The following is a 13,179-nucleotide window of genomic DNA, read 5'->3' on the forward strand; positions in this document are numbered from 1 at the left end:
AACTACCACCGAGGTCTAGGTAACCACTGTTATCTTCTTCCGTGGGGTCGTTTACAAAAACCTTTACAACATCTGTGCTACGGAGTCTCAAACTTTGGGGATGTTGAAATATAGGTAAAAGGAAGGTAAAGGGACCCCTGACCATTAAGTCCAGTCGTGACCGACTCTGGGGTTGCGTCGCTCATCTCGCTTTATTGGTTGAGGGAGCCGGCGTACAGCTTCCGGGTCATGTGGCCAGCATGACTAAGCCACTTCTGGCAAACCAGAGCAGCGCATGGAAACGCCGTTTACCTTCCCGCCGGAGTGGTACCTATTTATCTACTTGCACTTTGACGTGCTTTCGAACTGCTAGGTTGGCAGGAGCTGGGGCCGAACAACGGGAGCTCACCCTGTCGCAGGGATTAGAACCGCCGACCTTCTGATCGGGAAGTCCTAGGCTCTGTGGTTTAACCCACAGCGTGCGACTCAAACGGGGTCTACTACACACAATTTTTTAAAAGCGATGTGGGCTGAAGTCACTTCTGGGGGCTCCCTCCAGGATTAGGGGACCTGAAGTTTAAGCTCCATTAGTTACATTGTATATCTGCCCCAGATCATTAAGAGAGAAAAGAAAGATGTATACACAACACCGTAAGCAAACATATAAAAGCAGAGAACCCGCAGGTAAAACATCTGGGCAAATTTCAACAGGTCATAAAACAGAGCGTTGGGATAAAATCCTACAAGCCGGAGAACGTCTGCTTAAGTAGATGGGTCACCAAGAGGTGTTGAAAGCTTGCCACCGTTTCTGCCTCAGAAAAGGCACATGGAAGGGTGGAACCCTGGCCGTGGTTTGAAAGACAAACCCAGCGACAGGCAGCAGGCACGAGGAGGGCCTAGTTCAAACACATTTGCCACATGCCCTGTTCTCCAGTTTGAACCGCATCTCCGCCTGCTCCTGTGATTGGGGCAGGCCTGACTCTGCCCGGCGTCACACGCACTTTGGCCCACACAAGGCAACAACTAAATAAATGGCTGGCACTGTGACTCATCGTTGTTAACTGGTGTTTCACATCTTCCTCAGTTATTAAACCCTTCCTTCCTGTGTCCCCTGCAGGAATTCACCAAAGAGGAGCCCAAGAGTGACATCGACGTGCTGATTCTCCCTAAGCTGGAGCACTGCAGTTCGGAGAGGATGAACACTTGGCTGGGTGAGCCTCTTCAGCCATGCTGCTGGGGGGCTGGTTTTGTCCAGCTTCTGCCCATCCCTTCTTCCCTATGCCTGTGCCCTCCTTCCTGTCCTCTGGAATACCTGTTTCCCCATCCCAGGACTACTAGAGACCCTGCCAGACTGGGGTGTGTGTGTGTGTGTGTGTGTGTGTGTGTGTGTGTGTGTGTTCTGCAACATGTCATCGGTGCAATAATAGTACATTAGTAATGGATCTCTGGGGATGCAGGTGGCGCTGGGGGTTAAACCACAGAGCCTAGGACTTGCCGATCACAAGGTCGGCGGTTCGAATCCCCGCGACGGGGTGAGCTCCCGTTGCTCGATCCCTGCTCCTGCCAACCTATCGGTTCCAAAGCACGTCAGAGTGCAAGTAGATAAATAGGTACTGCTCCGGCAGGAAGGTAAACGGCATTTCCGTGTGCTGCTCTGGTTCGCAAGAAGCGGCTTAGGTATGCTGGCCACATGACCCGGAAGCTGTACGCCGGCTCCCTCGACCAATAAAGCGAGATGAGCGACGCAACCCCAGAGTCGGTCACGACTGGACCTAATGGTCAGGGGTCCCTTTACCTTTAATAGATCTCTGCTGCTTTCACAGTGCTACTGCATTCTTCCCATCTGGAAGGACACTTTTACATGACAGCGCACCATAAATGGGACACACCAACTGCAGAACATGCACTGGTTGGAAATGGAGCAGTATGACTTCCCATAAACCTTTGGCAGGCAGAGTGTTGAAAAGCACATTGGGTATAACCACCCCATCAGCACCATGAGCCCAAATAATTATCCTAGAGCTGGAAGGGACCATGAACGTCATCGAGTCCAACCCCCTGCAATCTTTTGCCCGACTTAGGGCTCGAACCCACGACCCTAAGATTAAGAGTCTCATGCTCAACCGACTGAGCTATCAGTGAACTAGGCAAATTGGTGGTAAGTTTGAACAAGGTTCTTTTAAAGTTAGTTATAGTAATGTCCATGGACCACCCATTCCTCCATTCTGAAAACATGGCTTTCAGAATTGGTGCTATAATACCAGATTTGAACCCAACTGCTTGCTATTAAACACCATATATGCTAGGGAGAAAGCAGCTCTTCTGGCTTCAGAAAACAGAAAGCTGATGGTGGTCAAGCTTCACGAACAAAACCATTTCCTAACCTATTGTTCCAGCAAAGGGACCATGTATATTTTGAGGATACACTTAGACTATCCACAAGGACAGATTATGTATAACTAAAAAGGATGTCTGGAGAGGACCCAAAACAACTCAGTTCACCGTCCTACACATACTGCGATCCATCCTTCCTTCTTTCTCCCAGCAACACAACTCCTGTTTCATGGCTTGTGCTCTCAGACGTTCCTCTTGCATGGTTCAAATCCCCACTCAGCCATGAAACTCACTGGGTGACGAACTGTTAGAGTATATTGAACTGGCTAGAGAGGCAATTAGAGATCACACTAGACAAGAGTTTCAAAAAGCACGGGGGAAATGCAGAGAATACTTCACAAAACAGTGCCCTAAAATACATACCTGGACTTGTTTCGATTAATGTCTGCAGGAGACTTTGTGGATATTTGAGTTATAATTAGAAAAATCTTAATAATTATTCATAAAAGAAACAGTTTATACGAAGTAAATAAGGGTACAGGATAAAGGAAGTCTTTTATTTCGTTGTTTGTTTTGTTGTATGTTATGCTCACTGTATGTTATGGTCACATTTAATGAGGGTGGATTGGGGGGTTATGTTATGTTGTAAAAAAAATTCAAATAAAAATTATATATATGTGTGTGTGTGTGTGTGTGTGTGTGTGTGTGTGTGTGTGTATATATATATATATATATATATATATATATATATATATATATGAGAGAAACTAACTGGGTGACCTTGGGCCAATCGCTCATTCTCAGCCTAACCCACCTCGCAAGGTCGTTGTGAGGATAATCAACGGAGGAGGAGCAGAACCGTCTACAAACCACCTTCAGCTTCTTGGAGGAAAAGTGGGGTATAAGTAATGGGAACACATAGAAATGAAGGGTATGACTATCAGTCAGCAATAAACCATGTGCCGAGTCTCCACTGCCCACTGCAGTGGCCTTTTCCCTGGCCTCTTCACCCTTCTCCTCCATTACCACTTTGAAGGCCCCTGCTGACCCCTTCTTCACTCTCTCCCTGTCTGCAGGTATCTTCTATGGCTTCAAAGGGCTGCTTTTGCTTCTGGGCATCTTCCTTGCCTATGAGACAAAGGGAGTCTCCACGGAGAAGATCAATGACCACCGCGCTGTGGGCATGGCGATCTACAATGTGGCTGTGAGTCGCTTGTCTCTAACGTGTCCAGACCACTGGACTAGCTTGAAAATCTCATGCTCTTGTTGAGTGGGCTTTCTGAGAGAGGGAAATCAAACCTGGACTGCAGTCAAGAGAGAGAGTCAAGTCAGTCAAGTCCTCCTGACCCCACAACCTCTGGGGGGAAAGAGCAAAGTTTTGCTGTGTGTTCCTGCATGCGAATGCTTGATTTTGAGCCATGCTGGTTTACAGTCTGCCCTGGAGAGCTGTGACCAGTCATTATAGACCAGGGGTCCTAAACTGGTCTATGTGGCATGTCTGGATTTGTGGTTCAAGTCAGGCATTGGCATATGTTGTTGGTGTTTAGTCGTTTAGTCGTGTCCGACACTTCGTGACCCCATGGACCAGAGCACGCCAGGCACTCCTGTCTTCCACTGCCTCCCACAGTTTGGTCAAACTCATGCTGGTAGCTTCGAGAATACTATCCAACCATCTCGTCCTCTGTCGTCCCCTTCTCCTTGTGCCCTCCATCTTTCCCAACATCAGGGTCGTTTCCAGGGAGTCTTCTCTTCTCATGAGGTGGCCAAAGTACTGGAGCCTCAGCTTCAGGATCTGTCCTTCCAGTGAGCGCTCAGGGCTGATTTCCTTCAGAATGGATAGGTTTGATCTTCTTGCAGTCCATGGGACTCTCAAGAGTCTCCTCCAGCACCATAATTCAAAAGCATCAATTCTTCGGCGATCAGCCTTCTTTATGGTCCAGCTCTCACTTCCATACATCATTACTGGGAAAACCATGGCTTTAACTATATGGACCTTTGTTGGCAAGGTGATGTCTCTACTTTTTAAGATGCTGTCTAGGTTTGTCATTGCTTTTCTCCCAAGAAGCAGGCGTCTTTTAATTTTGTGACTGCTGTCAGCATCTGCAGTGATCATGGAGCCCAAGAAAGTAAAATCTCTCACTGCCTCCATTTCTTCCCCTTCTATTTGCCAGGAGGTGATGGGACCAGTGGCCATGATCTTCGGTTTTTTTATGTTGAGCTTCAGACCATAATTTGCACTCTCCTCTTTCACCTTCATTAAAGTTTATTTAATTCCTCCTCACTTTCTGCCATCAAGGTTGTGTCATCTGCATATCTGAGGTTGTTGATATTTCTTCTGGCAATCTTAATTCCAGCTTGGGATACGCATCACAATAAATACTTGCCATGATTTTTAATTGTATTTGTTTCGCTCCTCCTACTTCTTATATATTGCATTTTGCCGTGTTACAATTTGATTTCCGTGGAATTCGGATTGTAGTGAAGCAAAGTGGATTATATAAAACATAAAAGGAGCAACGAAAATAAAATGAAAAGTCAAGCAGCATCCAGCACAGTGCATTAGAATTATTACAAGGAGGCAGCAAAATCATTAAGTGATCTTCCAAGGCCCCCAGCAATTTCCAAGTGGGATGAGAGGGGGGAATGTTTGAAAACCACTGATGTAGCTATGATTGATCTTGATGGACCAATGGTCTGACTCTGCATCCCTATGTACGCTGGTGCCAAGCTGTCTTTCCTTTGGGCGTTAGAGGTGAGTTTTGTGCTTCCCCGGACCCAGCCTCCACTTTGCAGGGGAAGATGTTGATTCTGTGACTGGGAGGCCTTGGAACATCTGGGTTCACTCTAGCCATGACCCCCACGTGGCCTCAGACAAGTTGCTGTCTCAGTGTAAAGCGCCGTAGTGCCAGCCACCTGCCGTTGTGCAGTCTTGTTGTCACACTGTGTGAATTCAGTGCCATTATCTGCCCTGAGCTATGCAGACAAGATTGGACTATAAAGCACAGTTGTCAATTTTGCGGTACAGAATAAAATATCCCTGCATGCCCTCATTTCTAATGACGGCTGCAGTGTGTGTTTTCCGGTCTTGCACAGCCCCCCTGACCCTGTCTCTAATCCTTCCCTCCTGCAGGTGCTGTGTCTCATCACTGCCCCAGTCACCATGATCCTGAGCAGTCAACAGGATGCGGCCTTCGCTTTCGCCTCCCTCGCCATTGTCTTCTCCTCTTACATCACCCTGGTTGTGCTCTTTGTGCCCAAGGTAACAACCAAGCCGGGATTGAGCTGCACATTGGTAGCAACTGGCTCCTAGCGTGGTATGCAGCAGAACTTAGCACATGCCCAATAATCTCAGGTTTCAGTTACCAAAAAAGGGGCCAAGATTCTAGTCCCGATAATTTATAGTCCCTGACGTAAAGCACGGATAACGTGCTGTGATAAAGTCTGCAAACCTACACGTGTCTTTTGCTTAGTAAGCCCCACTGAAATTAGTGTGATTTGCGTCCAAGAAAACAGATGGAGGATGTGGTTATACTCAAGGATGACACTGGGGGATGGTAAGTGCTCCCCCAAAAGGAGCTCCATCCCACTAACATACAGACAGTGACAATTTTGCATGGAAGGGTCCATTCTTCCTCCTTCGGGGTCCAAAAGGACCGATGTGTTAGCCTAAAACGGCCACCGCCTCTACAGTCATACCTCGGGTTACAGACGCTTCGGATTGTGCGTTTTCAGGTTGCGCACTACGCCGAACCCAGAAGTACCAGAACAGGTTACTTCCGGGTTTCGCGCTCCTGCTTGCGCAGAAGTGCTAAATCACGCTTTGCGCATGTGTAGAAGCTCCGAATCGCAACCCACACATGTGCAGATGTGACGCTGCGAGTTGCAAACGCTGCAGGTTGCAAATGTGCCTCCCGCACAGATCACGTTCGCAACTCGAGCATCCACTGTATACTGTTACTTTTCCCCCCAGAGACTTAGCTTGCCCACCTAGAAATACGCTTTGTCCTTTCTGTGCCCCTCACCCCTGGTGCCATTGCTGGTTACACTGTGGTGTGGATAAAGGGATTTGCAGCGGCAACAGACTAATTTGCTGTTCACATTTCCCTGTACTTCCTCATCAACCCCAGTCCTTAGTTTCACCATTCCCAACCTTAATGCCTGTTAGCATCTCACCGAGTCCTCCCACAGATCCAGGGACACAGAAACAGAAACAGAAGTAGTTTAACCAGTTTCCACACTGGCATCTTACTCAGGAGAGCTGGCTGTGTTCTCTCACGGGCAACTTTCTGGGTGGCCGTGGTGGGTGAGGTTCAATGGCAACAAGCAGGTGGAGAAACTGGCGTGAAGCTACCTTTCTGTACAGTGGGCTGCATTCCAGCCACACAAAAGCCAGAGGTTTCCTCTACACACATCTCTCCATCCAGGCAGGCCAGGGGCATTATCACAGGGCACAGTCCAGCCAGGCAAAAGCACTCAAGGGAGGGCGAGGAGCAGGAAAGGCTTGACTCAAAAGGATGCCCAAGCGTAGATGGAAAATCTGCTTCTTCATCTCAGGAACTCCATCATGCAGCATTTGGTTAGGAGTTTGGATTTGATATCCCGCTTTATCACTACCCTAGGGCGTCTCAAAGCGGCTAACGTTCTCCTTTCCCTTCCTCCCCCACAACAAACACTCTGTGAGGTGAGTGGGGCTGAGAGACTTCAGAGAAGTGTGACTAGCCCAAGGTCACCCAGCAGCTGCATGTGGAGGAGCGGAGACGCGAACCCGGTTCCCCAGATTACAAGACTACCACTCTTAACCACTACACCACACTGGTTATGAAATCTTAAGAGGTGGCGAAGGAACAATTTCCCAAAATATATAGCAGACTTGCCTAGTGTTGCTTGGGAGTTTTACAAAACCAAAACAACAACAACCCAGTGAGGAATAAGGCTTGGGGAGAGTCCAAAGGCCCAGACAGAGAAGCGTTTGGCCCCCATGCGCCCCCCCTCTTCCACATTTTTAGGAATCTCTCTAATCTCCCCCTGAAAAATTCCTCTGCTTTCAGACCTGAGGTTGGCACTTTTGGCCCAGCCCCAGAGTTCCCCCTTCCTGCTCCCAGGCTCGGCCTTCTCCTTCCTTGACGCTAAGGTGCAGTCGTACGGCTGAGCCCCATGTGCTTGTGTGGCCTGTTCTTTCAGATGCGGCGCCTCATCACGCGGGGAGAGTGGCAGTCGGAGCAGCAGGACACCATGAAGACGGGCTCGTCCACCAACAACAACGAGGAGGAGAAATCGCGGATGCTGGAGAAGGAGAACCGCGAACTGGAGAAGATCATCGCAGAGGTGAGGCAGGGTGTGACTTTTTCCGGTGAAGTTGGGTGTGAGTCTCCCCCCCCCCCTTGCCCTGTGCTTCCTGCCATTGGTGGCTTGTCTCTTCTGGAACATAAGAAGAACCCTGCTGGATCTCGCCCATCGAGTCCGGCCATCGTGTTCTCACAGTGGCCAGCAAGCCTGTCAGCAGGATCTGGGCACAACAGCCCTCTCTCCTCCTGGGGTTTTGAAATATACTCAGAGTCGAGAGTGGATTTCATGCTCTTTATTCAGCTCATAGTGGTGAGGAGGAATGAAAGTCCCCTCAAAATATCTGCTTTATATACATTATTTACACAATGGGCCCCACATGATTGGCTAATTCCGGAATTCTCCTGTAGGCCAATCAGGTTGTGGATTCACTTCCATCTGGAGCTGGATTGGGTGGGTCCTGCAGATCAATCATACTGCTGCATTGTTCTAGGACCAATCAGACTGCTGCATTCTGAATCCTATTGTTCTAGGACCAATCAGACTGCTGCATTTTGCATCCTATTGTTCTAGGACCAATCAGACTGCTGCATTTTGGATGCTATTCAACTCAGTACATAACAGGTTTCCAGCAACTGATATTCAGAAGTGGCTCTGACAGTGGAGGTCGAACGTAGGCATCATGGCTAGTAGCCATCAGTAATCCTCTTCTCCGTGCATTTGCCCAGTCCTCTTTTAAAGCTATCCAAGTCCGCAGCTGCCACTGCCTCTTGTGGCAATGAGTTCCATAGTTTTACTGTGTGGCTCGAGCCCTTTCTTTTATCTGCCTGGAATCCTCCAACGTTCATCTATCTTGAATATCCTCCTGAACGCCATGAAAGAGGGAGAAAAGCTTTCCCGATCCACTTTCTCCATGGCATATATAATTTTATACATTTCGGCCATGTCACCTGCTGCACATCATTCCTCTAAGCTAAAAAGCTGCAAATGGAACAGTCTCCCTCTGGAGGTGGTGGAGTCACCTTCCCTGGAGGTTTTTAACCAGAGGTCGGGTGGCCATCTGTCATGGATGCTTTGGCTGAGATTCCAGCATTGCAGGGGGTTGAACTAGGACATGTGTAGGCAAACTAAGGCCCAGGGGCCGGATCTGGCCCAGTCGCCTTCTATATGTGGCCCACGCACGGTCCAGGAATCAGCATGTTTTTACATGAGTAAAATGTGTCTTTTTATTTAAAATGCATCTCTGGGTTATTTGTAGGAATTCATTTATTGATTTATTTTCAAAATATAGTCCGGTCCCCCACAAGGTCTGAGGGATGGTGGACCGGCCTATGGCTGAAAAAGTTTGCTGGCCCCCTTTTTAGGACTAGGATGACTCTCGGGGTCCCTTCTAACTCTTAAGATTCTATGAAATGTTTTAATATTTTCCCATAGGGCAGTTGCTCCACCCTCTTGGTTGCACTTGAAATCTTTTACAACTCCACAGTATCTTTTTTAAAGGAGAGCGGGCCAGAACTGCACACAGCATTCCGATTTCCCCCTACATTTCCAAATACACATATAAGATGAGGGTGGGAAGATGTTTTAAAACAAAACAGAAAGAAAACCTCAAACCAATGGATTTTTTTCATTGGCTTTTGTTGATAAACCCTCTCTGCCGTGAAAAGTCCCAGGATATAGTACATCGACAGTTAAAATCAGATTAAATACAATAAAACATAAAGCCACACACCATGAAGCCATCAAATGTACTATAAGAGGTGATGACAGCTACTCAGAGTAGACCTGTTATAACCAGTGGGTCTACTCTTGAGTATGACTTGGCATGATCTCACCCGCAGGGCACACAAGGCGGTGTTACGATGTTTACTGTTCCTATAACTCTTCCTTAAGCGTTCAAAGTACTTGGCGTACGATCTGAGTAAACCAAATGTACCAATAAATATGGTACGACTCAGCTAGTCAAGGGAACGAGGCCTGATTTGGTTGCCAGGCAACCTTAGGGCCTGCTGTTAATTACTTCCTGGGTCTGTTTGCGAAGGGGAATCATACAGGGGTAGACAACCTGCGGCCCGCCAAATGTTACAATATTTTTTTAAAAAATACCCAACATCCATGACTATTGCCCCTGCTGGCTGGGGCTGACGGCAGTTTTTTTTGTTATTAAAACAAAAACAACAAAATGGCCCCCCTCCCTCCCCACAAACACATTTAAAAGGCTGTAAAATATTAATCAGCCCAAGGCCTGGCTGAAGAGGAACATTTTCGCCTAGTGCCTAAAGATATGTAATGAAGGCGCCAGACGGACCTCCCTGGGGAGAGCATTCCACAAACGGGGAGCCACCGCAGAAAAGGCCCCGTTCTCATCTTGCCATCCTCTGGACCTCACACAGAGGAGGCACACAAAGAACAGCCTCAGATTATGAACGCGGAGTCCTGGATAAAGAGAGGCAGCCCTGGGGGTATTGACATATACGCTTCTAAGTCACTTGCAGCCACCTGATTCCCCTCCTTGCCCCTCCCCAAAAATAAGGGACGTGGGTGGCACTGTGGTCTAAACCACTAAGCCTCTTGGGCTTACTGATCAGAAGGTCAGAAGTTCAAATCCCCGCAACAGGGTGAGTTCCCATTGCTCTGCCCCAGCTCCTGCCAATCTAGCAGTTTGAAAGCACACTAGTGCAAGTAGACAAATAGGTACAGTGGTACCTCGGGTTAAGTACTTAATTCGTTCCAGAGGTCCGTTCTTAACCTGAAACTGTTCTTAACCTGAAGCACCACTTTAGCTAATGGGGCCTCCCGCTGCTGCCGCGCCGCCGGAACACGATTTCTGTTCTCATCCTGAAGCAAAGTTCTTAACCTGAAGCACTATTTCTGGGTTAGCGGAGTGTGTAACCTGAAGCGTATGTAACCTGAAGCGTATGTAACCCGAGTTACCACTGTACTGCTGTGGCAGGAAGGTAAGTGGCGTTTCTGTGCGCTCTGGTTTCCATCACTGTGTTCCGTTGCGCCAGTAGCAGTTTAGTCCTGCTGGCCGCATGACCCAGAAAGCTGTCTGTAGACGAACGCCGGCTCCCTCAGCCTGAAAGCGAGATGAGTGCCGCAACCCCATACAGTGGTACCTCGGGAGGCCCCATTAGCTAAAGTGGTCTTCAGGTTAAGAACAGTTTCAGGTTAAGTACGGACCTCCGGAACAAATTAAGTACTTAACCCGAGGTACCACTGTAGTCGCCTTTGACTGGACTTAACTGTCCAGGGATCCATTACCTTTTTTTTTTTTTTTTTTTAACCCAACAGAAGGAAGAGCGAGTCTCCGAGCTCCAGCAGCAGCTGAAAGAGCGGCAGCAGCTGCGGTCCCGGCGGCGCTCCTCCAACTGTGCTGCCGACAACCACTTCAACAACTCGGCCTCGGCCTCGGCAGCCACCGCCCCGAACCTCTACCAGCCCAGCCTCCCTCTCGTCCGCTGCCTGGTGGCCGAGCAGGCCGACAAGCTGGGGCGAAACAACTGCGACGGCAGCCGCGTTCACCTGCTCTACAAGTGACACTTTTTCCTGGGCAAGCGACACGGAGAAGGGGAGGAGGGTGGGTGGCGCCGGCGCAGCCAAGGCAGGTCGGGGCAGAGGCTCACGGAACCAGTGGGAAGGGACTTGTACAGCCGGCTGGGGAGTTTGCTCAGAGTTCTTTCGTTCGTTTTCTAAGGGGGGAGGGAAGAAGAGAAATCATAACCTCTGGTTTTTGTAAAATACCTTTGTGTCCGTCCACCTGCCTGTGCCCCTTCAACCTGGAATCCAGGTGCCAACTCTATGGAGACTTGTTTTAGAAGTAGCGGATTGCAGGGGACACCGCCGTTTTGCCCCTCCCCTCCCCAAATGCACATGCACACTTGGTGACTTGACAAATGTGCCTCTCTGAAAAGATCGGTGTGCATCAGGCATCAGGCAGAAATAAGGGTTCTGTGGCTCTTTGTGGTGGGGTGTGTGTGTGTGTGTGTGTAAATCTCTCAAGACTCTGAACAATTGCATCCTGCAGTGTCTGTTCCCATGCAGCTATTTGGCTATTGCTGCCTACAGAAGCCCCAATCAAAGTACAGTTCAGCTGCAGCATAGCAATTGACAGTTGTGCTTGCAGTTACCAGTGGAAGCTTTTCCCTCCTTGCTTCCCACAAGCATATCGCTTCCAGGCACAGCTGGTTGTCTGGAAAAGGTAGGCACTGTAGCTCTGAGACAGTCGGCCTGTATGAACAGTATTAAAAGGGATAATCCGTTTACTTGTGGGCCAAGCCAGCCTATTGCACAGCTCGGCCAAAGCGTTTTTGTACTGTGCAAACCCCCGAACAATTCCACGCAGTTAGACTACAACGGATTGGTTTCGTATATCATTCGGCATTGAAATGGTCAAACTAGGCCCCCTGCCCAGTCTGATTGTGGCTGCTTGTGTTGGGAACTAGAAACACACACACACACACACACAAACACACATTCATTCCTCCAGTGGTTGTGCATGTAAGCCACATTGCACAAGGCCATCGAACCTCATTTTGACCTCCCTTGATGCTTGCGCATACGAGCGCAGGATTGTGCGTGACTGCAACCTAGTCCCATCTACGTGTGTTAAGACTGAAGGCATAGGTTAAGGAGGTGGGGATCAAGTGCAGTCAGCTTGTAGGGCGGTGGAAGTTGCAGCATCCCTGCACATTCTCAGTTGCAGAATGCACTTCTTAAACAGTGAGAAGCTCCTATCCAGACACCCAGGGGTACATCCAGAGACTGTGTAAGAAGGCTGAAACCAAGCAGGTTGCTTCCTTTTCAGAGGCAGCTGTCAGCCACTGAAGACACAAACACCTTGTAGCAAAGTTCATAGGGAAGCGTCGCTCTTCGGCGCATGGGGTGGGCAGAGGCATCTCCAGTGTGCTTGCCAACTCTGAGCTCTGCCTACGAGATTGCTGCCTGCATTGCACTCTCTGCCAGACTCTGCAGAAATGCCTTCATCTCTCACCCCACCAGGAATGTAGGATCTGAAGCCACAGGGAGGGTAAGAGCTGGGCAGGATGCTGGTGAATATTAGGGAAATGTGGGTCAGCAGCTCCCTTTCGACCAGTAGCTTGTGTGTATGTGTGTGTGTGTGTGCAAGCAAGCATGCATGCGTCAGCACCTGTTTCTCCCCACACTTTTCCAATCTGAGCACTTTATTGTCCCAACAGATGTGGGTGGGAGCAGTGGGTGCTGCCAAGGGGAGCGGGGGAGAGAAGGGGAGTCCAGGTGCCTGCCAGGTGTCCCCATCCAGCGTGCAGATGTTCTTGAGTAAAATAATACAATATGAAATTTGGGCTCTCGTGTCATCTGTGAAAGAAACAATTTCCCCAACCTGTGCTCCATCTTTCTATTCTTGCACCAGCTTTGGGTAGCGGTGCTGCTGCTCGTAAGAGGTAGATGAATTATCCATTCACTAAATTAGTGTGCTTTAATTTCTTGAATGGACAGCGCAAAGCTGCTCTGGTGACTGGGCGGAGGAGGTTTCTTGGTGACATCGGAGGGGCCAGCCAATCTGCACCGGCCACAACCGGCTGTTGCTGCTGCTGCAAACTT

General features: G+C 49.0%; 1 protein-coding gene across 1 annotated transcript in view; it reads left to right on the forward strand.

The window, feature by feature from the left end:
• Positions 1-12,915, forward strand: part of GABBR1 (gamma-aminobutyric acid type B receptor subunit 1) — a 174,910-nt gene extending 161,995 nt beyond the window's left edge. The window contains exons 20-24 of the mRNA XM_083491380.1: positions 1,097-1,190; positions 3,390-3,517; positions 5,444-5,572; positions 7,495-7,638; positions 10,891-12,915. Coding sequence (XP_083347506.1) covers positions 1,097-1,190; positions 3,390-3,517; positions 5,444-5,572; positions 7,495-7,638; positions 10,891-11,136 — 741 coding nt within the window. The 3' untranslated portion in view covers positions 11,137-12,915. The remainder of the gene's footprint in view (positions 1-1,096; positions 1,191-3,389; positions 3,518-5,443; positions 5,573-7,494; positions 7,639-10,890) is intronic.
• Positions 12,916-13,179: the final 264 nt, after the last annotated feature.

This window comes from Podarcis liolepis, assembly GCF_965112155.1.
Source record: "Podarcis liolepis genome assembly, chromosome: 2".
NCBI lineage: Eukaryota > Metazoa > Chordata > Lepidosauria > Squamata > Lacertidae > Podarcis > Podarcis liolepis.